General features: G+C 50.1%; 1 protein-coding gene across 10 annotated transcripts; it reads right to left on the bottom strand.

Moving 5' to 3' along the window:
- Window positions 1–1,636: 1,636 nt before the first annotated feature.
- NOSIP (nitric oxide synthase interacting protein) lies at window positions 1,637–26,289 on the bottom strand. 10 transcript variants are annotated; one of them, XM_063701531.1, is made up of 10 exons: window positions 26,169–26,234; window positions 22,431–22,549; window positions 6,583–6,653; window positions 5,895–6,000; window positions 4,844–4,925; window positions 3,032–3,200; window positions 2,826–2,944; window positions 2,500–2,687; window positions 2,268–2,376; window positions 1,637–1,748 (listed from the first exon to the last, which is right to left on the bottom strand). In XM_063701531.1, the coding sequence occupies exons 3-10, from the start codon at window positions 6,650–6,652 to the stop codon at window positions 1,677–1,679; spliced, it is 915 nt and encodes a 304-aa protein (XP_063557601.1). In that variant the 5' UTR covers window position 6,653; window positions 22,431–22,549; window positions 26,169–26,234; the 3' UTR covers window positions 1,637–1,676. The 10 variants fall into 10 exon arrangements, with proteins under 10 accessions (XP_063557601.1, XP_018870119.1, XP_063557600.1 ...); XM_019014574.3 differs by having other exon boundaries at window positions 3,041–3,200; window positions 26,169–26,232; XM_063701530.1 differs by lacking the exon at window positions 22,431–22,549 and having other exon boundaries at window positions 26,169–26,289.
- Window positions 26,290–26,302: the final 13 nt, after the last annotated feature.

The raw sequence follows: 26,302 nt of genomic DNA, 5'->3' as shown, positions 1-26,302 counted from the left end.
AGGGAGGGCATGAAGGATGGGGGAAGTCCAGGACAAAGTCTGGGGGCATCTCAGAGGCAACTGGCTCCTGGGGGAACCTGGCTTCTGTCACTCCCTCGAGCACGTGTGACTTTACTCAAGTTGTGCCTTCTCGATCATGCCATTGCACTCCAGCCTGGGGAGTGGAAAAGTATTACTCACTGAACAGGATGGTGCATGCACTGTGATTCACTTTGGTTGAAACCTCATGTGTACTCACATAAAGAACAGGAAGGACAGAACCTAGGTGGCATAGCTCTGCGAGGCAGGAATGCTGTGTTTGTTGTTGTTGTTGTTGTTGTTGTTTGAGACAGTCTCACTTTGTCGCCCAGGCTGGAGTGCAGTGGCACGATCTCAGCTCACTGCAACCTCCGCCTCCCGGGTTCAAGCAATTCTCCCGCCTCAGCCTCCCGAGTAGCTAGGACTACAGGCGCCGGCCACCACACCCGGCTCATTTTTGTATTTTTAGTAGAGATGGGGGTTTCACCATGTTGGCCAGGCTGGTCTTGAACTCCTGACCTCGTGATCCACCCGCCTCGGCCTCCCAAAGTGCTGGGATTACAGGCGTGAGCCACCGCACCCGGCCTGTCTTTATTGTTTTAATCTTTGCTTGTCTCCGTGCTGTTTTTTCACACTGCCCAGCAGCTGCTTTTGCGACTCAATGGTTATTAAACACAAGGCCTTAAGGACAGCCCCTACATTCCCAGTCAAGTCTGAGGCCACAGGGCTGGTTCCTGGTCCCCGCTCTGCCCTAGCTCCCTCACTCTCCCCTGTACGCCCTCTGCTCCTTAAATCTGCAAAGTGCGTTGCTGCCTCTGGGCCTTTGCACTCGCGGTTTCCTCTTCCTTTCCCCCTCAGGCAGCCACAGGTGGGGGCGTGATGCTCCTGACCGCCTTTCCTAGTACGGGTGCTGCGCACTTTTTCACAGAACTGCACTTCCTTTGTGGGTCTAATCACACTGCAGCCCGGAAGACACGTTCCTGGGCATTTCCTGTTCTTCAAACCTGGCAAAAATCCGGGAACCCTAACAAAGAACTCAAGGAATTTCTATGTAGCTCATTAAAGTGGCGCACTCACACGGTCTTGGCTTCGACTTGGACTTCCGGCCACTCAACCAATTTTAATGCTGTGCATTTGCGTTCTATTCAGGTTTTTTTCTTTTTCTTTTTTCTTTTTTCTTCTTTGAGATGGAGTCTCGCTCTGTTGCCCAGGCTGAAGTGCAATGGTGCGATCTTCGCTCACTGCAACCTCCGCCTCCTGGGTTCAAGCGATTCTCCTGCCTCAGCCTCTGGAGTAGCTGGGATTACAGGTGCGCACCACCATGCCTGGCTAATTTTTGTATTTTTAGTAGAGACAAGGTTTCACCATGTTGGCCAGGCTGGTCTGGAACTCCTGACCTCAAGTGATACGCTAGCCTCGGCCTCCCAAAGTGCTGGGATTACAGGCGTGAGCCACCGTGCCTGGCCAGATTTTGTTCTTAATGTGAGACCACATTCAATATGCTTAGCCCGCTCTTTCAAACTCCAGCGTGCGCTGTAGGAGCGCTGTTTACACGGCCCGGCATCCTCGCCTGCCCTGTCCCCGGGGCGCCCACGCCGCGAATGAAGGCGCCACGTCGTTGCGCACCCAAGCCGGTTTATTTGGTCTCCTGCACACACTCAGGCCTGCATCACCGGCCGCGATTTCTCCGCTTGCAGCTTCACTCCGGAGCCCGCGAAGCCGGTACCGCCCTGGGGGAGGTAGAGAGAAGGACGAGGTGGAGGCCGGCCCGGGGGTGACCAGTGGGGCTCCAGGTGGTAGTGGGGATTCCTAAGCGGGTCAAGGTGAAGCGGGTTGCTAGCTAAGGAGTAGGAGTTGGGGAGGGGGCGAGGCGACCGCAGTGGGTACGGATGGACAGGGCGCAGGGCGCACAGAAGAGGGTAGAGAGTGGCAGGGGAGGAGCCTTGGGAGGGAGCGTGTGGAGGGGGTGGAGCCTTGGAGGGCTGGAGGCAGGGAAGGGGCGGGGCCTTAAAAATAGGGCAGGGGCAGGGCCTTGAAAAGGAAGGAGGAGGCGGGGCCTAGGAGAGCGGGGGGGGGAAAGGGCGGGGCCTTGCAGGAGAAAGCGGGGGTCGGGGGCGGCCTTACAGAGCCGAGAAGAAGGCGGGGCCTTGGAGAGTTGGGGGAAGGGGAGGGGACGAAGCCTTGGAGGGGGTGAAGGGGAGGGGCGGGGCCTTGGAGTGCTGGGGGAAGGGGAGGGGTGGGACTCTTACCCGCTGCAGCACGATGATGTCGCGGTCTGTGAGTTTGTCTCCAGTCACAGGGTCCACCATGTCCTTCCGAATCAGCTTCTCCACGCATTCGAGGGTGACCACAGCCCCACTACGGTGAGGCCGAAGGCGGGAGACTCTGATCAGAGGCCTTCCTGGGGACCTACTGGCCCCAAAGCCGGACCGCCCCGCAGGTTCCCGGGTGGTCCCTTCCCTCCCCTCCCAGGTGACTCACGAGGGCCGCAGCACAGCGCAGGGGGTGGCGTTGCTCAGGCTGTCGCGGGTCACGGCGCACACGTAGCGCTCGCTGCGCGTGATGAGCCCCACGCGGTCCACGGAGCTGTCTAGCGGTGTGAAGTGCACGGGCGTCAGGTCCGACATGCGCAGGGGCTTCCCTGACATGGGGCAGGTCACCGTGCGGGACTGCAAGGGGCAGAGAGAGGCGGGCTCAGTAGGCAGGGCTGGCGCAGGTGGAGAGCGCGTGGTCCCTGTGCGTGAGGAGGACGGTGGGGAACCCTGGCGCCCTGGCACCGTGCGTGCCGGGGCGCTGTGGGGGCTCACCGGCTTCTCCAGCTTGGTGGCCTTGGCTTCGGGCGTCAGCGACGGGATCCAGAAGCTGGGCAGCACTTTGTCCTTGTCCTTACTTGGAGGACCCACACTGGGCCCAGGTTGGACATCATCTGTGGGGGAAGGAAGGGACTCAGATGCCGCCCCCTGGGCCCGCCCAGCCCGCGGCGCCCCGCCCCTCAACCCACAACAAGCCCAACCTGAGTCACCTGGGCTGGTGCCCGAGAGGGCCTTGGCTGTGAAAGGGTTGAGGGGCCGGCTCACGATGGCCGACTCCTTCTCCAGGAAGCCCCGCACATGGTCCTGCGAGGCCGCCCGCTGAAGTTCCTTCTGCTCCTCGCGCCGGGTGCCCCGCTGCTTCTCGTAGGCCTGCGTCGGGGAAAGTGGGCTGAGCATCTGCCCGTGGGGCTGGAGGTATCTTCCTCCCATTTCACAGGTAGGTAAACTGAGGCCCACAAAGGGGACCCTCTGATGGAGGCACTATGTGGCAGAGGGTGGTAACTGCCTGGGTGGGTGTGAACCTTACTGCGTTGTATAGCCAGAGTGCCAGGGCTCAAAGCCCATCTCTGTCACTCTGTGGCCTAAGTGAGCACTATGACCTCTCCTGGCCTCAGTTTCTTCATCTGTAAAACAGGCTAACAATGGTTACCCACCTCAGCGGCTCACTGAAGGGTTACATAAGGTGAGTGTTTACAGCATGGAGAGCCTCACCTGGCCCTCAGCTAAGCATTTAATTAATGTCACCTGCTGGCCAATTAAGTTTTCTATACAGTGCATGCCCCAGCCCGTGTTTGGGACGGGGGATGTAGACTTCAGATCTAAGGGAATGCTGAGGAGCCCATGTCTACGGACGGACAGTGAGTGAGGACGGGAGGAGTGAAGCCACGACCTGAGCTCAGCCCTGCCTGGTGCACAGCAGTTGCCTGGGCGGTGCTGCAGTTAGAGACCACCCTGGGCCACCCAGCTGAGTGAGGAGGTAACAGTGACAGTGATAGATGCTCATGAGGGCCTCCGACATGACCACCAGGCTGTGTGGAGAACATGGGCACAGGGGGAGCCACCTGCTTGGGACAAAAAGTCCAATAAGCATGTGACCTGTAGTGTTTCCTGAGCGCCAGCAACCAGGCAGGGGAAGAGGGGGACAGACCCACTGTGCCTCAAACAGGGCCCCTCCTACCCATCAAATGGCTTTGTCCATGGAAGGCCAGGCCGGGTTCCCAGTAACACGCCTTGAGAATGCTCATCTGCGTGTACCTCCCAGGGGCCCTGCTGTGTCCTCTGATTTGGCCGTCAGCCCGTTTTACAGACGATGAAACTGAGGCCCAGAAAAAATGAGGTGATGTCAATTCATGTAGCACATCTTTTTTTTTTTTTTTTTTTGAAACAGAATCTCGCTCGGTTACCCAGGCTGAAGTGCAGCGGTGCCATCTCAGCTCACTGCAACCTCTACCTCATGGGTTCAAGCGATTCTCCTGCCTCAGCTTCCTGAGTAGCTGGGATTACAGGCGCCCGCCATGCCCAGCTCAATTTTTTTTTTTTTTTTTTTGTATTTTTAGTACAGACAGGGTTTCACCATGTTGGCCAGGCTGGCCTCTAACTGTTGACCTCAAGTGATCCACCTGCCTCGGCCTCCCAAAGTGCTGGGATTACAGGTGTGAGCCACCACCCCCGACCCATTTAGCACATCTTTACTAAGGACCTAAGCCACAGGGTGGGAAAACTCGAAGTCCATAAGGGAAAGTGGGCATGTGTCAGACAGCCACATGTACAGCTACAACTATGCTAAGTGCTAAGAGAAGAGGTGACTGGGGCAGATCCTGGGGACTGGCAGGAGCTCAGAGGAGGCAGCACCTGGGCTGAAATCGGTGAGAAGGATTTGGCCGGAAGCAGGGGAGGGGAATGGTGTACCAGGCAGAGGGAACTGAGATCGGAGGGCTCTGAGTGGCTCTGCCTGTGAGCTCAGACTCAAAAGCTCCTGCCTCTGTGTGCCTCCTTCTCCCCATCCCCATCACCTTCATCTGCCGGGCAATCTCCTTCTTCTGGTGCAGAATGTACTCCAGGATGGCCTCACGCTCATACAGGTAGCCATCTGGGCTGCAAAGACAGGGTGCAATGAGAAAAGAAAGAAAGTGATCCTCCCGCCTTGGCCTCCCGAAGTGCTGGGATTACAGGCAGAAGTCATCATGATCAGTCCCAAGTTCAATTATTTGCTAGAATTCACAGAACTCAGCAAAGCTGTTATACTCATGGTGATAGTTTACTGCAGTGAAAGGATGCAGATTAAAATCAGCAAAGGAAAAAGGCACATGGGGCAGAATCTAGTAGAGACTAGATTTGAGCTTCCAGCTGTCCTCTCCCAATAGAGCTGCAGGGAAAGTGCTTCATTCTCTCAGCAACAATGTGTGCCACATATTGTTGCAGCCACGAGTTCGAGACCAGCCTGGGCAACAAAGTGAGATTCCCCTCTCTACAAAAAACAAACAAACAAAAACGCCAGGTGTGGTAGTGCACACCCGTGGTTCCAGCTACTCGTGGGGGCTGAGGCAGGAGGATCACCTGAGCCTGGGAGATCAGTGAGCCAAGATGTCCCCATTGCACTCCAGCCTGGGCAACAAAGTGAAGACTCTGTCTCAAAAAAAAAAAAAAAAAAAAAAAAACTGAAGGTGGCCTTGGGGGCCCTGATCATTAATTACTGTCTTCTACAAAATATACCACTAATTGAGCACGTATTTAGTGCCTGGACTCAGCACCTGTTAAGCCTTTGCCCTACCATCAGAGGTAGGTCATGGGAAGTGTCCAAAGGTGAGCTGCTCCGATGGCCTCGGCAATGCTCTGAGAGCCCTACACCCCATTAGAAGTATGTTCGTTTCCATCTGTTCCACACTATGAAACAGACGCTAGGATCATGCCCACGTCCCAGGTGAGAATACAGAGGCTCTGAGGATAAACTGCTCATCCAGGGTTCCCTGGCTGTGCAGGTGGCCAGACCCACGCACACAGCCTCCTCCTGGCGGTTCCCTTGCTCTCCCCACCCAGACCTACCCATCCCTGTTCCCAGCTCACGTGACAACAGGATCGTGGCAAGGCTGCAGGGAGAGACAACAGCAGTCGAAGTCCTTCACGGCATCCCGGCTCAGTCGAATGTTCTGGGTCCCATAGCCCGAGGCCGCTGGGGACAGAGATGGGCAGAGTGATGGAGGGGCAGAGCAACAGGAGACATGTCCGTCTCCAAAGGCCCAGAGAGAGACACAGAGATAACGCGGTGGTGGGGGCGGGGGACTCAGAAAGAAACAGGCAGTCGGGAGCCGCTGCCTGTGTGCTGGGGCCACGGGCTGAACCCACAGGGAGTTGTCAACCCTGGAGGGTGAGAGGCAGACAGGCCTGGTCACTGAGTGGCAGCTTGGTGGAGGGGCTGACGGCTGACTCCCCTCCACCCTTCTGACTGTGACCAAGCTCAAGTGCCTGTCCCTCTTTGGGCCTCAGTTTCTAGCTCTGGAACATGGGGTAACAAGAGCGCCCTCCCTGACACTCTGTTGGGAGGAGTGAGTTCATGCGCAGAAGGCAGAGAACACAGTGCCGGGCCACATGGGGTCATGGGATCACCCAGCTGTTGTTTACATGGTCATGGCCATCAGTGTATATCGGGGGAGGGAGAGAGACAGGGACAGAGGAAGCAAAACCTGGGGCACGAGGGGAGATGGTGACTCCAAGACACAGCCATGTCCCGCCTCGCCCCACCCCAGCCCTGCACCTGTGTCCTTCTTCTTCTCGTGGTAGGTGTAGACGGCCCCCGCGGTGCAGTTCTTGCCATGCCGCGTCATCCTAGGGAGGAAGGGACAGTGGCAGGACTGTGGTGACCGGAGGCAGGCAGCACAGGGAAGACCTTTGCAGCCCTCAGAGCTGATCTGCCCCCCTTGATGGGAAAGCGGAGGCGGAGAAGGGGGGTGAGGTGGAAGAGAGGGAGGGCATGTGGTCGCCAGGCCTCCTCCAGGAAGTCCCCTTCCAGACTCACCTAGACTCATTTATACACGAAAATAGCACCTTTAACAACAAAACTCTTTGTTTGGAGGTAAGAGGGTGAGAGACCAGGGTTCAAATTCTAGCCACTACTTCAGATTAGCGAGGGTGGTGGCTGTGCCATTTAATGGAGGGGAAAAAAAAAGACACCAAGGGGGCCACTATTGTTGATGAATCCACTCCACCTTCCCTTCCCCTCTCATATCTGTAAGCTCTGACTGAGGCCAAGGCGTGGACCAGCCCAGTGATTGGCTCAAGGCGGGGCTCTTAGCTAAGGCTTGACACTTAGCTAAGGCTTGACCCAATCGCTGCCTGCCAGTCCACTAGTGACTGGATCTAGCAGCTGTGATTATGTCTCAGATCGACCGATCAGAGGGCAGGTCAGAGTAGGGCTCTGTGTCTAGGGGAAGAGCTACCTCCACTCCCACTGCAGGTAAAGGAGGAAGAGAAGACCCCAGAACCCTGGAGCTCAATTCAAAAAGCAAAGCTTTTTTTATTCTGTAAGTTTTCAAACACATACAAAACCAGAATAGCATAAGGAACCCCCATGATGTACCCATGTCCTGCGGTCCAGCAGCTGTCAACATTTTGCCACCTTACTTTGATACCTTTGATCATTCCCCATACTTAAGGGCAACCCCCACCCTTTTAAATGACTTTATTGAGACATAATTCACATACCATAAAATTAACCCTTTTAAAGTGGTTTCAGACCAGGTGTAGTGGCTCACACCTGTAATCTCAGCACTTTGGGAGGTTGAGTCAGGTGGATCACTTGAGTTCAGGAGTTGGAGACCAGCCTGGCCAACATGGTGAAACCCCGTCTCTACTAAAAATACAAAAATTAGCTGGGCGTGGTGGCGCACGCCAGTAATCCCAGCTACTCGGGAGGCTGAGGCACTGAGAATCACTTGAGCCCAGGAGGCAGGGGTTGCAGTGAGCTGACATCATGCCACTGCACTCCAACCCAGAGCGAGGCTCTGTCACAATTAAAAAAAAAAAAAAAAAAAAGACATTGCCCAAGCCAAGATAATGCACATTTATTCCTATGTTTTCTTCTAGGGGTTTGATCATTTTAACTTTTACTTTTTGAGTTAATTTTTGTGTATGGTGTGAGGAAGGGAGCCCCCTACTTTTTTGGAGTTCATTTGTAAAAGGAGAAGCCCTGAACCCACAGAGGCTGGGCAGCTTTCACCAACACTGCTTGGCCAGTAAACAGCCTGCATGCCTGTTTGTTTGTTTGTTTGTTTGTTTTTTGAGACAGAGTTTCACTCTTGTTGCCCAGACTGGAATGCAATGGCGTGATCTTGGCTCACTGAAACCTCTGCCTCCCAAGTTAAAGCGATTCTCCTGCCTCAGCCTCCCAAATAGCAGGGATTACAGGTGCCTGCCACCACGCCTGGCTAATTTTTTTGTATTTTTAGTAGAGACGGGGTTTCACCGTGTTGGCCAGGCTGGTCTTGAGCTCCTGACCTCAGGTGATCCACCTGCCTCAGCCTCCCAAAGTGCTGGGATTACAGGCGTGAGTCACTGTGCCTGGCCCCTGCAGGCTTTTTTATCCCTTAAAATGATTTAGAGCCAGGCTCAGGGCTCACGCCTGTAATCCCAAAACTTTGGGAGGCTGAAGCAAGAGGACTGCTTGAGCCCAGGAGATGGAGATGAGCCTAGGCAACACAGCAAGATCCATCTCTGTTAAATTTAAAAACAAAGAAGCTGATGGCCAGGTGCAGTGGCTGATGCCTGTAATCCCAGCACTTTGGGAAGCCGAGGCGGGGGCGGATCACGAGATCAAGAGATCGAGACCATCCTGGCCAACATGGTGAAACCCTGTCTCTACTAAAAATACAAAAATTAGCTGGGTGTGATGGCACATGCCTGTAGTCCCAGCTACTCGGGAGGCTGAAACAGGAGACTCATTGAACCTGGGAGGTGCAGGTTGCAGGGAGTGGAGATTGCACCACTACACTCCAGCCTGGTGACAGACAGAGACTCTGTCAAAAGAAAAAGAAGAGAAGAGAGAAGATCTAGTAACATTATATACTAGTCTCACTCATCTCTAAGTTGCCACCTAAAAATTCTCCCAAGCTTAAACAGTTGCAAAGGATACAATTTCCAGCAATGTAAATGTGTAGCTGATGGAATCTAAATACTGTAACAATTTGAGACCATTTGAAAAATCCAAGAAAAAGCTGTTTCGACAGCAGAAAATTGTACATGTCCTGTTTTTCTCTTTGAACTTGTATTTCCGTTCCACTTCCCTCTCTGCCACCCATTTTTAATCTAACATCGTTTTTTCTTTTTGTTTTTTTTTGAGACAGGGACTCACTCTGTTGTCCAGGCTGGAGTGCAGTGGTACAATCACAGCTCACTGCAGCCTTGACCTCCTGGGCTCAAGTGATTCTCCTGCCTCAGCCTCCCGAGTAGCTGGGACTACAGGCATGTGCCACCACGCCCAGCTAATTTTTATATTTTTAGTAGAGATGGGGTTTTGCCATGTTGCCCAGGTTGGCCTTGAACTCCTGGACTCAAGTGAACTCCTGGCCTCCCAAAGTGTTGGGATTACAGGTGTGAGCCACTGCACCTGGCACATCATATCTTTTGTGCTTGAAAATTCTTTTTTTTTTTTTGAGATGGAGTTTTGCTCTTGTTGCCCAAGCTGGAGTGCAATGGCATGATCTCAGCTCACTACAACCTCCACCTCTTGGGTTCAAGCAATTCTCCTGCCTCAGCCTCCTAAGTAGCTGGGATTACAGGTGCATGCCACCATACCCGGCTAATTTTTTGTATTTTTAGTAGAAACAGGGTTTTACCATATTGGCTAGGCTGGCCTTGAACTCCTGACCTCAGGTGATCCACCCGCCTCGGCCTCCCAAAGTGCTGGGATTACAGGTGTGAGCCACTGTGCCCAGCCTGAAAATACTTGCTTTAGTGATCACCCTGTTATATATCTCTGCAAGAAATAAAAAATATGGATAGGAAATCCTTCTAAACATTTCCCATTGTTCCTAGGCTATAAGAGTCCAATACTCTTCTAGATCAGTGGTTCTCAAAGTGTGCGTCCTAGGACCCTGTGGTCCCCCAACACATTTCTAGAGTCTGCAAGGTCAAAACTGTTATCTTAATAATACTAAGATATTATTTGCCGTTCTGATTCTCATTCTCTCACAAGTACACCAGAGGCTCCATGAGGTGTGACACTGCAACACTAAATTAGTAGTAATTTGTTACAACAATGATAGGAAACTAATATAGTCACCAGGGAAACGCACATTAAAACTTCACTGAAGGCCGAGCACAGTGGCTTACACCTGTAATCCCAGCACTTTGGAGGCTGAAGCGGGCAGATCACTTGAGGTCAGGAGTTCGAGTCCAGCCTGGCCAACATGGCAAAACCCCATCTGTACTAAAAATACAAAAAGTTAGCTGGTCGTGGTGGTGTGCGCCTGTAATCCCAGCTACTGGGGAGGCTGAGGCATGAGAATCGCTTGAACCTGGGAGGCGGAGGTTGCAGTGAGCCGAGATCACGCCACGGCACTCTAGCCTGGGGGACAGAGCGAGACTCCATCTCAAAAAAAAATAAAACAAAAAAAAACTTCATTGAGATACCTCCCCACATGCACCACAAGGGTTGCAATTAGACAGAGGGGTGCAGGCGAGGACATGGAGCTACTAGAACCCTCGTGCACTGCTCAGGGGAGTGCAGACCAGCACAACCACTTTGGAAAGCAACTGTCAGTATCTACTGAAGCCAGGCATATGCCAGTCCTATGAGCCAGCAATTCCTCTCCCACGTATACACCTAACAGAAGGGTACACCTGTTTACAAGACACATACACTGCCCTATTCACAATGGCTCATAAACTGGAAACTACCCCATGCCTGTCAGCACAGAGTAGATAAAGAAACTGGGCCATAGTCACATAATGGAAACACCCAGCAATGAGACACAACAGCCTACTGTCATACCCATAGTATAGCTGAATCTCACAGACACCATGCAGGCGAGACACCAGACACGCAAAAGAAAACTTACTGTATGATCCCATTCATGTGACGTTCAAAAACTCACAAAGTAATTACTACACTAGAAGTTATGTGTGGGTGGCTGTGGTGACTCACACCTGTAATACGAACACTTGGGGAGGCCAAGGCAGGAGGATTGTTTGAGCCCAGGAGTTTGAGACCAGCCTGAGCAACATAGCAAAACCTTGTCACTACAAAACATAGAAAAATTAGCTGGGCGTGGTGGTGCATGCCTGTAGTCGCAGCTACTTGGGAGTCTGAGATGGATCACCTGAGCCCAGGGAGGTCAAGGCTGCAGTGAGCCATGACTGGGCCACTGCACTCCAGCCTGGGAGTCAGAGTGAGACCGTCTCAAAAAAAAAAAAGTCAGGTACCTTTGGGAGGCAGAAGGTGGGGGTGACTAGGAGGGGCACAGGTAGCATCTGGGAGGCTGGGAATGTTGTTTCTTGATCTGGGTGCTGGTTACATGGGTGTGTTTGCTCTGAAACTCACTGGGTTAGATAGTTATGCTTTCTGTACTTCTCTGTACATGTTATAAAAAGAAATTGGCTGGGCGCCATGGTGCACGCCTGTAATCTCAGCACTTCGGGAGGCTGAAGCTGGAAGATCACTTGAGCTCAGGAGTTTGAGACTAGTCTGGGCAACATATTGAGACCCCATCTCTACAAAAAAAAAAAAATATATATATATATATATAAATTTGCTGGGTGTGGTGGCACACGCCTGTAATCCCAGCTACTCAGGAGGCTGAAGCAGGAGGACTGCTTGAGCCTGGGAGGTCAAGGCTGCAGTGAGCCAAGATGGAGCCACTGCTCTCCAGCCTGGGCAATAGAGTGAGAACCTGTCTCAAAAAAAAAAAAGAAAGAAAGAAATTAATGGCGGGGGAACCCCCACTCCATCTTGGACATCATTCCCCATCAGCCCACCAGGCACGTCCTTGGTCTCTATGTGGCTACAGATTCATCCCTGAATGAACGCAACTCTTGGATTTGACACCTGTGGACAGACATCCTTGTCCACTATGACAAAGCAGTTTGGTACCCAATGTCTAGCACGTGTCCAAGGATGTTTTTCAGATAAATTCTTTTTTCCTTTCTTTTTTTTTTTTTTTTTTTGAGACAGAGTCTCGCTCTGTCGTCCAGGCTGGAGTGCAGTGGCACAATCTCTGCTCAGTGCAACCTCTGCCACCCGGGTTCACGCCATTCTCCTGCCTCAGCCTCCCGAATAGCTGGGACTACAGGCGATCGCCACCACGTCTGGCTAATTTTTTGTATTTTTTAGTGAAAACGGGGTTTCACCATGTTAGCCAGGATGGTCTCGATCTCCTGACCTCGTGATCCGCCCACCTCAGCTTCCCAAAGTGCTGGGATTACAGGCGTGAGCCACCGCGCCCAGCCTTTTCTTTCTTTTAAGACAGGGTCTCACTCTGTCATCTAGGCTGAATACAGTGGTACAATCATAGCTCACTGCAGCCTCAAACTCCTGGGCTCAAGTGATCCTCCCACCATAGCCTCCCAAGTAGCTGGGAATACAGGCATGCACCAACATGCCCAGCTAATTTTTTATCCAGACGGGGTCTTGATATATTGTCCAGGTTGGTCTTGAACTCCTGGGCTCAAGTGGTCCTCCTGCTTTGGCCTCCCAAAGTGCTAGGATGAAGGGTCTGAGCCACTGCACCCAACCCCGCTTTTAAGATAAATTTTAAAAGTGGAATAACTGGTTCAAAGGGTGAGTGCATTTAAAATGTGGTTAGAGGCTGGGCTGAGTGCAGCAATGTTTACAACTAATTGATCACAACCAGTTACAGATTTCTTTGTTCCTTTCCACTTCCACTCCTTCACTTGACCAGCCTTAAAAATATAAATACATATACATACATACATATATATATATACTTTTTTTTTTTTGAGACAGAGTCTCGCTGTCGCCCAGGCTGGAGTGCAACGGCATGATCTTGGCTCACTGCAACCTCTGCCTCCCAGGTTCAAGCAAATTCTCCTGCCTCAGCCTCCTGAGTAGCTGGGATTACAGGCGTGTGCCACCGTGCCCAGCTAATTGTTGTATTTTTAGTAGAGACGGGGTTTCGCCATGTTGGCCAGGCTGGTCTTGAACTCCTGACCTCAGGTGGTCCACCTGCCTCAGCCTCCCAAAGTGCTGGGATTACAGGCATGAGCCACCGTGCCCAGCCAAAAAACTTTTTTTTTTTTTTTTGAGACGGAGTCTCGCTCTGTCGCCCAGGCTGGAGTGCAGTGGCGCGATCTCGGCTCACTGCAAGCTCTGCCTCCCGGGTTCACGCCATTCTCCTGCCTCAGCCTCCCGAGTAGCTGGGACTACAGGCCCCCGCCACCACACCGGATAATTTTTTGTATTTTTAGTGGAAACGGGGTTTCACCGTGTTAGCCAGGATGGTCTCGATCTCCTGACCTCGTGATCCGCCCGCCTCGGCCTCCCAAAGTGCTGGGATTACAGGCGTGAGCCACCGTGCCCGGCCCCAAAAATTTTTTTGTTAGAATTTACTAGTTGCTCTCCATACAGACTGCACAGGTCTATATACCTCCAACAACATGAGAGAGCCGCTCCTCACAACTTTGCCCCAGGGCTTCCTGGGACTGGCTCTGAGCTGTGCCTGGGTCAGCAAGGAACCTCCTGCACCGTGCTGTGGAAAATGTGGCATCAGTGGGAGACTGGGAGAAGATACTTGTAATGCCTACAATCAACAAGGGACTAATATCATTTTTATTTTTATTTTATTTATTTTGAGACAGAATCTTGCTCTGTCGCCCAGGCTGGAGTGTAGTAGCATCATCTTGGCTCACCGCAACCTCTCTGCCTCCTGTGTTCAAGCGATTCTCCTGCCTCAGCCTCCCCAGCAGCTGAGATGATAGGTGTCTGCCACCACGCCCGGCTAATTTTTTTGCATTTTTTTTTTTAGTAGAGACAGGGTTCACCACGTTGGCCAGGCTGATCTCGAACTCCTGACTGCAGGTAATCTGGCCGCCTTGGCTTCCCAAAGTGCTGGGATTACAGGCATGAGCCACCACACCCGACCAACAAGGGACTAATATGTAGAATAGTCAGTTCTACTATAAGGCATGCATTCATAGAAATCACAGCAATATGCAAAATCCTGCAGTCAAAAACCACAAGGCTTACAGAGAAAACAGGATTGTGTCACAATCCTCGTAAACTTTGTCGGTGATGCTTAAAGAAAAAGATAAGAACAGAATACAAAAGGAGAGAACAGTTTCACACGGGCTAGGTGGTTAAGACGTACCAACATACTCCAAAAATATGGCAGTTGACCTTGACAAAGACTTGAAGTTTGTTGTGGCAATGGGTGTGGGGTGGAGGGAGTGCCTTGTGAATTACTGTGATGTGGTGGAAAGAGGGTTATTTGAGATCTGATGGAAAGTCCTAGTACCAGATGTGGATGGGTGTGGCTCCTAACACCCGGGGAACTGCGGTGGTGGTATTTGTTTGAAGTGCCGTGTATGTGTGCTTTGTGTATTCCTACACACACACTTATAGCAGAGTGCAGTTTCCTGGATTCATCTTGGATGCACATAAGCAAATGTGAAATTGGTGTTATGCTCAAATTGTTCCCTGATATATCAACTGCATTGGAATAAATTCACATTTTCAAAATAAGCATTATAGCAGAACTGATGGTACATGAAACTCCAGCAAATCAAGAAGAAAATAACAGCCACTCCAATAGAAAGATGAGTAAAAGAGGCTGGGTGCCGTGGCTCATGCCTGTAATCCCAACACTTTGGGAAGCCAAGGCAGGAAGACTGCTTAAGGCCAGGAGTTCAAGACCAGCCTGGGCAATATAGCTAGACCCCATCTCTAAAAAAAAAAAAAAAATTTTTTTTTTTTTTTTTTTTTGAGACAGAGTCTTGCTCTGTCACCAGGTTGGAGTGCAGTGGCGCAATCTCGGCTCACTGCAACCTCCGCCTCCCAGGTTCAAGCGATTCTCCCGCCTCAGCCTCCTGAGTAGCTGGGACTACAGGCGTGCGCCACCACGCCTGGCCAATTTTTGTATTTTTAGCAGAGATGGGCTTTCACCACGTTGGTCACGATGGTCTCGAACTCCTGACCTCGTGATCTGCCCGCCTTGGCCTCCCAGAGTGCTGGGATTACAGGTGTGAGCCCACTGCGCCCAGCCTGGGAGGATCTTTAAATCATAATGCTTAGTGAGAAAAGAGTAAAACAAGAGCTCAATACCATGTAGGCACAGGAAATCTACTGTGCATACAATGATACTTTTTTTTTTTTTTTTTGAGACGTTATCTCGCTCTTTCGCCCAGGCTGGAGCGCAGTGGTACAATCTCGGCTCACTGCAAGCTCCACCTCCCGGGTTCACACCATTCTCCTGCCTCAGCCTCCTGAGTAGCTGGGACTACAGGCACCTGCCACCACACCCAGCTAATTTTTTTGTATTTTTTTTTAGTAGAGATGGGGTTTCACCATGTTAGCCAGGATGGTCTCCATCTCCTGACCTCGTGATCCGCCCGCCTCGGCCTTCCAAAGTGCTGGGATTACAGGTGTGAGCCACCGTGCCTGGCCTACAATGATACATTTTAAAGAACATTTGGCCGGGCACGGTGGCTCACACCTGTAATCCCAGCACTTTAGGAGGCCGAGGTGGGCGGATCACTTGAGGTCAGGAGTTTGAGACCAGCCTGGCCAACATGGTGAAACCCCGTCTCTACTAAAAATACAAAAATTAGCCGGGCGTGGTGGCAGGCGCCTGTAATCTCAGCTACTCAGGAGGCTGAGGCAAGAGAATTGCTTGAACCCGGGAGGTGGAGGTTGCAGTGAGCCAAGATCGCGCCATCGCACTCCAGCCTGGGGGACAAGAGTGAGACTTTGTCTCAAAAAACAAAAACAACAACGACAACAACAAAAAAGAACACTTGCAGGCGGGGCGAAGTGGCTCATGCCTGAGGTGAGCAGATCACCTGAGGTCAGGAGTTCAAGACCAGCCTGGTCAACACGGTAAAACCCTGTCTCTACCAAAAATACAAAAATTAGCCGGTCGTGGTGGGCACCTGTAAGCCCAGCTACTTGGGAGGCTGAGGCACAAGAATCGCTTGAACCCAGGAGGCGGAGGTTGCAGTAAGCCGAGACTATGCCAATGCACTCCAGCATGGGTGATAGACACTTGTCTCAAAAAAGAAAGAAAGAATAAAATATAAAGAACGCTTGCAGACAAAAGGTTCCACATGACACATATTAGTTGCATTCAGGAAAGATTGTCTCCTGCTCTCAAGTAGCCTGCAAGTAGGATCCAGAAGTTGGGGTGGGGAGCACAACCAAGGGTCCCACCGATGTAAAAAGCAACTTCATCTCTATCGCCCCCTTCTGGTTGCTTTGAAAAACTTGCCTTTCCCATTCAAAACTTGAAACACAAACCTCTGGGAGCTATGGAGCTCTCTCTCCCCCTACTGGCGTCTTCTCAGAAGCCACTCTTTGGGTTTTAGGTATATTTACACAGAATCAAAGCAAAGACCTTTACAGTTGTATGCGATCTGACAAATGTATACACCCTTGTGACCATGACCCTATGGAGATACAGAACCTTCCTATCACGCTAAATACCCCCTCACACCCCTTCCCGATCAATGTGCCCCATGAGGCAGCCAGGGCTGCTTGCAGAAGGGCGACCTTGATCAAACACCCCAACTTGACCCAGGGTCCCCTCCACACGCCAGGCTCCTCCTCCGACTTCCCCCTGACCCCCAAGCTTCTCAGTGAAGGTCCAGCACCTGTTGCCTCCCCTCACTCACCTGCCATCCGCTCCCCAGCCCCCACAACTGCCACTCATGAAGGTCACGGTGACCTTTTCATGGACACATTCCCCACTCTATTCTTAGTTGTCAACTCCCTTGACCCTCTGCAGTATTTGGCTCTGGGCACCTCGGCTTTCCCAGAGATGAGCTTGCTTGCTGTTTTATGGCCAAGAACTGAGGTTTCTACATAGATGGGGACATACATTTTCCCTCCAAAAATAGGAGGAACACCTATAGAGGGAGCATTTAAACTTTTTTTAATTTAATTTTTTTTTTTTTGAGATGGAGTCTTGCTCTGTTGCCCAGGCTGGAGTGCAGTGGTGTGATCTCGGCTCACTGCAACCTCCACCTCCTGGGTTCAAGCAATTCTCCTGCCTCAGCCTCCCAAGTAGCTGAGATAACAGGTGCCCACGCCCAGCTAATTTTTTTTTTTTTTTTTTTTTGTATTTTTTAGTAGAGACAGGGTTTCACCATGTTGGCCAGGCTAGTTCTGAACTCCTGATCTCAAGTGATCCGCCCACCTCAGCCTCCCAAAGTGCTAGGATTACGGGCATGAGCCACTGCGCCCGGCAAACTCTTTGATTTTTAAAACTCAGTGATTTTTAAGATCCTGAGACCAGAAAGTGTGAGCGCCTCCAACCAAGGGTTGAAGAATAGCCAGTTTCAGGATTTACAAACTCTGAAAGCTGAGCTCTCCTGCCCCACACTATATTGTCTCTTTGGTAGGTCCAATTTCAAACTACAAAGCAGACTGCTGCCATCTGCTGTCACCAGCATTTCAGAGAGGAAACAGGCAAAAAGCAGGAGCGACCGATGTCAGCATAATCCCTACCTCACAGCACAGGAAACAGGCTCACAGCATGTCCCAGCTGGGAAATGGCAGAGCTGGGACTCAGACCCAGGCAGCCAGGCTCTGGAGCCATTCCTTTTAACTAGGTGACAACTGTCAGTTTTCCTAGGAAAGTCACAATCTCAGAAAAAAGGCCAATCAGGCCGGCCATGGTGGCTTAAACCTGTAATGCCAGCACTCTGGGAGGCTGAGACGGGCGGATCACAAGGTCAAGATGTTGAGACCATCCAGGCCAACATGGTGAAACCCCATCTCTACTAAAAATACAAAAATTAGCTGGGTGTGGTGGTGCGCGCCTGTAGTCCCAGCTGCTCGGGAGGCTGAGGCAGGAGAATCGCTTGAACCCAGGAGGTGGAGGTTGCAGTGAGCCCAGATCGCACCACTGCACTTCAGCCTGGCGACAGAGTGAGACTCTGTCTCAAAAAAAAAAAAAAAAAAAAAAAAAGCCAATCCGTTCCTTTATTTGTAGCCTTTGAAATCCAGAATGTATTTTACTCTTTCAGCACATCTCAGTAATTTCAGTAATTCAGATGCTAAATTTTCTTTTTTTTTTGAGATGGAGTTTTCCTTTTATCACCTAGGGTGGAGTGCAGTGGTGTGATCTCGGCTCACTGCAACCTTCACCTCCCCGATTCAAGCGATTCTCCTGCCTCAGCCTTCCAGGTAGCTGGGATTACAGGCACCCGCCACCATGCCTGGCTAATTTTTTGTATTTTTAGTAGAGATGGGGTTTCGCCATGTTGGGCAGGCTGGTCTCGAACTCCTGACCTCGGGTGATCCACCTGCCTCAGCCTCCCAAAGTGCTAGGATTACAAGCGTGAGTCACTGCACCCAGCCTTTTTTTTTTTTTTTTTTGAGACAGAGTCTCGCTCCGTCACCCAGTCTGGAGTGCAAAATAGTGCAATCTTGGCTCACTGCAACCTCCACCTCCAGGGCTCAAGCCATTCTCCTGCCTCAGCCTCCCAAGTAGCTGGAATTCCAGGCGTGTGCCACCATGCCCAGCTCATTTTTGTATTTTTATTTTTCTATTTTTAGCACAGATGGGGTTTCACCACGTTGGCCCGGCCATCAGATGCTAAATTTTCATTGGAGATACTTTAAAAAAAAAAAAAAAAAATATATATATATATATATATATATATATATATATGGCTGGGAGCAGTGGCTCACGCCTGTAATCCCAGCACTTTGGGAGCCCAAGGCGGGCAGATCACCTGAGATCAGGAGTTCGAGACCAGCCTGGCCAACGTGGCGAAACCCTGTCTCTACTAAAAATGCAAAAATTGGCTGGGTGTGGTGGCAGGTGCCTGTAGTCCCAGCTACTCGGGAGGCTGAGGCAGGAGAATCACTTGAACCTGGGGGCAGAGGTTGCAGTGAGCCAAGATCGGGCCACTGCACTCCAGCCTGGCCAACAGATCAAGACTCTGTCTCAAAAAAAAAAAAAAAAAAAAGCCCGGCTCTGAACCAGACCCTGGCTCTAAGCATTTTACTGAATATCATAACACCTCAAACGGTTGAATATCACAGCACTCCACTGAGTATCACAGCACCTCAAATGGTTGCTATAAATGAAGCGAGGCACAGAGGCGGTGCCCTAGGTTATGCAGCTAGTGAGTCCTACAGCTGAGTTTGATCCAAGCACCTGTGGCTTTGACCATCCACTGTGCCAGCTGGCTGCAGGCGGCCTCAGGCACTGTGCTGAACTCTGGGAGCAGATCAGACAGCTAGTGTGTGTCTTGTCCTCCCCTGAAATCCTGTCTCCTTTCTCCTCCAGAGCACTGCCAAGGTTTGCCTCCTCCAAGAAGCCTGCCTCTCCGGGATCAGTTAGGTTCTCCTTGCACTTGACCGTGCCCTGAGCTACCTCCGTTACAGCCCGTCCCTCGGTATTTCGGCTCCAGAGTAGGGGCCCCTGGTTGGTGGGGCCTGGGTTGAACTTCATTCTGGGTCCCAGCATTGCCTGGCACCTGGGAGGTCTCAGAGATGTCATGATAGAATCAATGAACCACCTCCAATCCTAGGGCCAGGGGAGGTGGGTTAGCAATGAACTAACCATGCAGCCATGACATCATGCCATTAATACACTAATAATTCATCAGTAACACGTGAATCACAGAAGCACTGGAAGAACAGAAGTAATCATCACATCCTTCAATCCCTTAAGAATCAGACCTTGTGGGAAGCACTTTCCACATGTGAACACATTCGGTCCTCATGACAACCTCCCCACGTTCTGCCCATTTATTTTATTTTATGTATATATGTATGTACGTATGTATGTATTTTGGAGACAGTCTCACTGTCACCAGGACTGAAGTATTTTTTTTTTTTTTTGGAGACGGAGTCTCACTCTGTCACCCGGACTGGAGTGCAGTGGCACGATCTTGACTCACTGCAACCTCTACCTCCCAGGTTCAAGTGATTCTCCTGCCTCAGCCTCCCAAGTAGCTGGGATTACAAGCACACACCACCATGCCTAGATACTTTTTTTGTATTTTTAGTAGAGACGGGGTTTCACCATGTTGGCCAGGCTGGGTCTTGAACTCCTGACCTCAGGTGATCTACCACCTCGGCCACCCAAAGTGCTGGGATTACAGGCATGAGCTACCGTGCCCAGCCTTGCTCATTTAATAGGTAGGAAAATTGAAGCTTGGAGAAATTGGCCTCTTCCTCAGTCTATTCCTTGACAAACCAGCCTCAGGGGGGCTTTTCAGAATGGAAGTTTGATTAAGTCACTCTCTTCAACTGCTTCTTGAACATGACTCAAGACAAAAACCAAACTATTCAGACTAAGTGTAAGAGAAATGGGAGAATAGGAAAACTGCCATTTTGCAACCTCTGGTGAAATAGTTGACTCAGGCAATGACTGTTGATGGATGGCATTAAAGGAGAGGCTGATGGGGCCTGGATAGTCACAGGATGCTAATTCTTGCTACTGGAAAATACACAGTTGTAGCTTTACAATGTGGTTTTCGATGGCTGCCACCTGTCTCAGTCTGCTCCAGCTGCCATAACAAAACACTCTGGGTGGCTTAAACAACAGACCTATTTTCTCCAGTTCCTGAGGCTGGAAGTCTAAGTTCAGCCTACCAGCATTGTGGGGTTCTGGTGACACCCTCTTCCTGGTTTGCAGATGGCTATCTTCAGTGGCAGAGAGAAAGCTCTCTGGTGTCTCCTTCTGTTTTTTGGGAGGAGTCTCACTTTGTCACCTAGGTTGGAGTGCAGCAGCGGATCTCACCTCCCAGGCCCAAGTGATTCTCCTGCTTCAGCCTCCTAAGTAGCTGGGATTACAGGCGTGAGCCACTGCGCCCAGCCTCATTTTTGTATTTTTAGTAGAGACAGAGTTTCACCATGTTGGCCAGGCTGGTCTTGAACTCCTGATCTCAGGTGATCCACCTGCCTTTGCCTCCCACAGTGCTGGGATTGTAGGCATGAGCCACCATGCGCAGCCTCCTCCTTTTATAAGGACACTAATCCATCAGATTAGGGCCCCACTCTTTCACCTTAATTATCTCCACAAAGGCCCTACCTCCAAATATAATCACCTTGGGGAATTAGGGCTTCAATATACGAATCTGGGGGGACATTCAGTCTATAATGCTGCCTGAGCCTGAATGAATCTCACTACCCCTGAAAGTGGGGCACCCAGGCAGTATGCAACAGCAAGCGACCAGCTCTGAAGTAATCACCTGACAGCTGAATGGAAATTTAATCAAGTCTTTACATTCAAGTTCCTGATTCTAGGAAGTCAGAGGATATAGCAGGGAATAACAAAAAAGAGCCAGAGAGTAAATGTTTTGAACTTTGCAGGCCAAACAGCCCCTGTAAGTACTCCACTCAGCCCCTGTAGCATAAAAGCAGCCACAGACACACAAACAGGCATGGCTGTGTTCCAATAAAACTTTATTTTTAGACTCTGACACGGAATCACATATAATTGTCATAGGTCACCAAATTCATTCTTTTGGTTTTTTCCAGTTATGTAAAAACGTTAAAAACTAGGCCAGGCGCAGTGGCTCACGCCTGTAATCCCAGCACTTTGGGAGGCTAAGGCGGGCGGATCACGAGGTCAGGAGATTGAGACCATCCTGACTAACACGGTGAAACCCCGTCTCTACTAATAATACAAAAACAAAATTAGCCGGGCGTGGTGGCGGGCGCCTGTAGTCCCAGCTACTCCAGAAGCTGAGGCAGGAGAATGGCATGAACCCGGGAGGTGGAGCTTGCAGTGAGCGGAGATCACGCCACTGCACTCCAGCCTGAGCGACAGAGCGAGACTCCATCTTATAAAAAAAAAAAAAAAAAATGTTAAAAACCATTTTTAGTTTGCAGGCTGAACAAAAACAGGTAGCAGTTACAAAAGTCAGATATCTCCTGGCTGTTGTGGCTCGTACCTGGATAGGGTGCTTTGGGAGGCCAAGGCAGGAGGATCACTTGAACTCACGAGTTCAAGACCAGCCTGAGCAACATGCCAAAACCCTGTCTCTACCAAAAAAAAGCAGCAGCAGCATGGTTTTTGAGACCAGACTTGAACTTGCTATGGGCAACATAGCAAGACTCCATCTCTACAAAACAAAATATAAAAAATTAGGCGGGCATAGTGGCATGCGCCTGTGGTCCCAGCTACTTGGGAGGCTGAGGCAGGAGGATCACTTGATCCCAGGAGGTTGAGGCTGCAGTGAGTTATGATCGTGCCACTGCACCACTGCACTCCAGACTGAGTGACAGAGTGAGACCTTGTCTCTGGGGAAAAAAAAAAATGCCAGGTGAGGTGGCTCACACCTGTAATCCCAGCACTTTGGGAGGCCGAGGTGGGCGGATCACCTGAGGTTGGGAATTCGAGACCAGCCTGACCAACATGGAGAAACCCCATCTCTACTAAAAATACAAAATTAGCTGGGTGTGGTGGTGCATACCTGTAATCCCAGCTACTCGGGAGGCTGAAACGGGACAATCACTTGAACCCGGGAGGCGGAGGTCGTGATGAGCCAAGATCGCACCATTGCACTCCAGCCTGGGCAACAAGAGTGAAACTCTGTCTCAAAAAAAAAAAAAAAAAAAAAATCAGGATATCTGATAAGGGAATTGCAGTGAGAATATATTAAAAACTTACAACTCAATAGTAAAAGGACACCTAACACAATTTGAAAATGGGTAAAGGATTGGAATAGACAGTTCTTCAAAGATCTACAAATGGCCAATAAGCACATTAAAAGACACCAGTTCACACCCCCTAGAATGACTATAATCAAAAAGATAAATAATAAGTGCTGGTGTGGATATGGAGAAACTGGAACCCTTATACATTGGTGGTAGAAATGTAAAACGGTACAGCCATTCTGGAAAAGTCACAGTTTCTCAAAAGGTTAAATAGTCACCTCTTGACCCAGCAAGTCCACTGCCAATAGAAATAAAAACATACATCCACACAGGCCGGGCACGGTGGCTCATGCCTGCAATCCCAGCACTTTGGGAGGCCAAAGCGGGCGGATCATGAGGTCAAGAAATCGAGACCATCCTGGCCAACATGGCGAAACCCCATCTCTACTAAAAATACAAAAATTAGCTAGGCATGGTGGTGCATGCCTGTAGCCCCAGCTAGTCGGGAGGCTGAGGCAGGAGAGTCGCTCAAACCTGGGAGCCGAGATCACGCCACTGCACTCCATCCTGGGTGACAGAGCAAGACTCTGTCTCAAAAAAAGGAAAAAAAAAAAAAAAGAAGTATATCTTGGGTAAAAGAATATTATCCAGCCATAAAAAGAATAAAGTAGCTGGCTGGGCGCCGATGGCTCACACCTGTAATCCCAGTACTTTGGGAGGCCAAGGCAGGAGGATCACTTGAGCCCAGGAGGTTGAGGCTGCAGTGAGCCATGATCGAACCACTGCACTCCGGCCTGGGTAACAGAGCAAGGCCCTGTCTCGGGAAAAAAAAAAAAGAAGTATTGATACATGCCACAACATAGGTGAACCTTGAAAACATGCTAAATGAAAGAAGGAAGGCAGTCACAATAATATTTTATGGTTTCATTTGTGCAAAATACCCAGATTAGGCAAATCCATAGATATAGCAGAGTAGTGGCTGCCAAAGACTGGGGTGGGAAGGATTGGGAGGAAATAGGGAATGACTGCTAATGAGTACCAGGGTTTCTTTTTGGGTGATGAAAATATTCTTAAAATGATAGTGTTGATGGTTGCACAACTCTGTCAACGTACTAAACACCACTGAATTGTATATTTTCAATGGGTGAACTATATGTTAGGTAAATTATATCCCACTAATGCTTTTTTTTTTTTTGAGAGGAAGTTATGCTCTTTTGCCCAGGCTGGAGTGAAGTGGCATGATCTCAGCTCACTGCAACCTCTGTCCCTAGGGTTCAAGCAATTCTCCTGCCTCAGCCTCCTGAGTAGCTGGGATTATAGGTGCCAGCCACCATGACCAGCCAATTTTTGTATTTTTAGTAGAGATGAGGTTTTACCATGTTGGCCAGGCTAGTTTCCAACTCCTGACCTCCGATGATCCACCTGCCTTCACCTCCCAAAGTGCTAGGATTACAGGCATGAGCCACTGTGCCTGCCCAACGGGGATTTTTAAAACAGGTAGCTGGCAGGATTTGAGTTTGGTCTGTAGACATAACTAGCTGATCCCTGGCATGAGGAAACAAGTAAAATGAGGCCGGGCTCAATGGCTCACACCTGTAATCTTAGCACAGCACTTTGGGAGGCCAAGGCAGGAGGATCGCTTAAGCCCAGGAGTTTGAGACCAGCCTGGGCAACATAGCGACACCTTGTCTCTATCTATTTTTTCTTTTTTTTTTTTGAGACAGAGTCTCACTCTGTCACCCAGGCTAGAGTGCAGTGGCGTGATCTCAGCTCACTGCAAGCTCTGCCTCCCGTGTTCACGCCATTCTCCTGCCTCAGCCTCCTGAGTAGCTGGGAGTACAGGCGCCTGCCATCATGCCCGGCTAAGGGGTTTCACCGTGTTAGCCAGGGTGGTCTTGATCTCCTGACCTCGTGATCCGCCCGCCTTGGCCTCCCAAAGTGCTGGGATTACAGGCGTGAGCCACTGTGTCTGGCCTATTTTTAAATACTTAAAAAAAAAAAAAAAACAGAAGCAGGTAAAATGAGACCACAAAAAAGCAAACGGGACAAATTCAGATGGTGGGATGATCAACTGAACTAGAACTAGTTTCTTCAGTGGATCGATTACACCAAGAAATAACCAAAGTGGAGTGGAAGGGGGAACAGTCTAAATTAAGAGAGATGTAAAAGACGATAGCAATCACTTAACTATATCCTGATTCCAACAAACCCACAGTTACACTGGACTTGACTCTGCACCACGTAATGGATAGTAGTCTAGAATTACGGTTGTTCTTTTAAAGTGTGATGATGGTACTGTGGTCATATTAGCAATGTTTCTGGTTTTTACACACGCACCCTGTTAGATAAAATTTATAGAAGGTCATTGGTTTGGATTGAGCTCCTGCACTAGGTTCAACAGACCAAACCAAAATGGAGACACTCATGCTAAAGTTCCATGCTTCCAAGCCAAACTAAGTTGATATCTGATCTTCTGAGATATCAGGAGAGAGATAATAGCCAAATCCCCAAACAACCCAGTTTTAGCCCACCTGATAAAGGAAGTCCCCTCTACTTTAACCTTTAACTTAGAAATTTAATCAAGTTAATCAATTTAACCAACTAGCTTTTCGTTTTCCGTTTCTGATTTTCTCAGCCCTTTGTCTCCGAAAACAACCTCTGCTCAGCTCATCGGAACACTCATGCTATTTTCCATAATTAGATGTTGTTTGATTGTAGATTCACGAATAAATGCCAATTAAGATCTTCTCACTAAATGTGTTGCAATTTTGTCTTTTGACAATCCTTAAGTGTCATGATGCCTACGATTTGTTTTAATCTCTTTAAGTTTAAAAAAATACGGCAAGTATGGCAAAAATGATCATTGGTGATTTGGGTGACAGGAATTCCTGTATTCTTCTCTCACTTTTATATAAGTTTGAACATTTTCGTAAGAAAACATTAACATCAAACTGCCTCAAGGACCGTTCAAGCCCTAAGTTCACACAATTAGCAGCACAATCAGAATGGGAATCCATGACTGCCTGACCCCGAAGCTCCACACAAGAAAACGTGAATCCCTGCACCAACCCCGAGAGGGAAGGGGCTGTCAAAAAGGTGAAGAGAAGGTGGCGATGGATGACTGCACAATCTAGTATCGCCCGTCGTCCCACCACAGTCTGAGAAACTGAGGCCAGGAAAGGAGTTCTCTTTCCTCAACTCCCACTCCTTGTACCCCCAGCAATCCCAGTCCACTCCTTCCCTTGGGACCACCAGCAAATAGCCATCATCTACAGCAGAACTGTAACTCTCAGGAGAACTGGCCGATGCTAGCTACCACTTGACTGAGTTTATAGTGAGAGAGACAAAGAGAGAGAGAACTGCCCGATGGACGGTTGGCCACCTCCCGCAGAGTGTAGTTCAGCTTCAAACTTGGGGCGCCCGGACAGCTGTATTAATGATTGACAGCGAATCGGGAATCCAAAATCTTACCCCAGTCTCCCTCAAGACCCCAGGCCTCTAGCCCGCAGGAAAGCGATCCCAGCAACACTCTTCCTGCACCGCCTCGAACTCACCTCACTAACGACTCCCAGTCCCTCGGTCGCTTCTTCAACTGTGCCCCGACACCGGAAAGGAGCGCTATTTTTCCCCCTCCGCTCCGCCCACTTCCGCCCAGCAGAAGGAACCGGAAGTAGACCTGCCCCTAGTT

Source organism: Gorilla gorilla, chromosome 20 (genome assembly GCF_029281585.2).
Source record: "Gorilla gorilla gorilla isolate KB3781 chromosome 20, NHGRI_mGorGor1-v2.1_pri, whole genome shotgun sequence".
In the NCBI taxonomy this organism is placed as follows: domain Eukaryota; kingdom Metazoa; phylum Chordata; class Mammalia; order Primates; family Hominidae; genus Gorilla; species Gorilla gorilla.
The sequence above is the reverse complement of the archived record's forward strand: the minus strand, read 5'-3'. Positions and strand labels throughout refer to the sequence as shown.

Coding starts and splice junctions, on each gene's coding strand:
- NOSIP (XM_063701529.1), bottom strand. Junction 4,926..5,894: donor TGCCACGATCCTGTTGTCAC/GTGAGCTGGGAA, acceptor CTGTCTTTGCAG/CCCAGATGGCTACCTGTATG. Junction 1,749..2,267: donor ACATCATCGTGCTGCAGCGG/GTAAGAGTCCCA, acceptor TACCTCCCCCAG/GGCGGTACCGGCTTCGCGGG.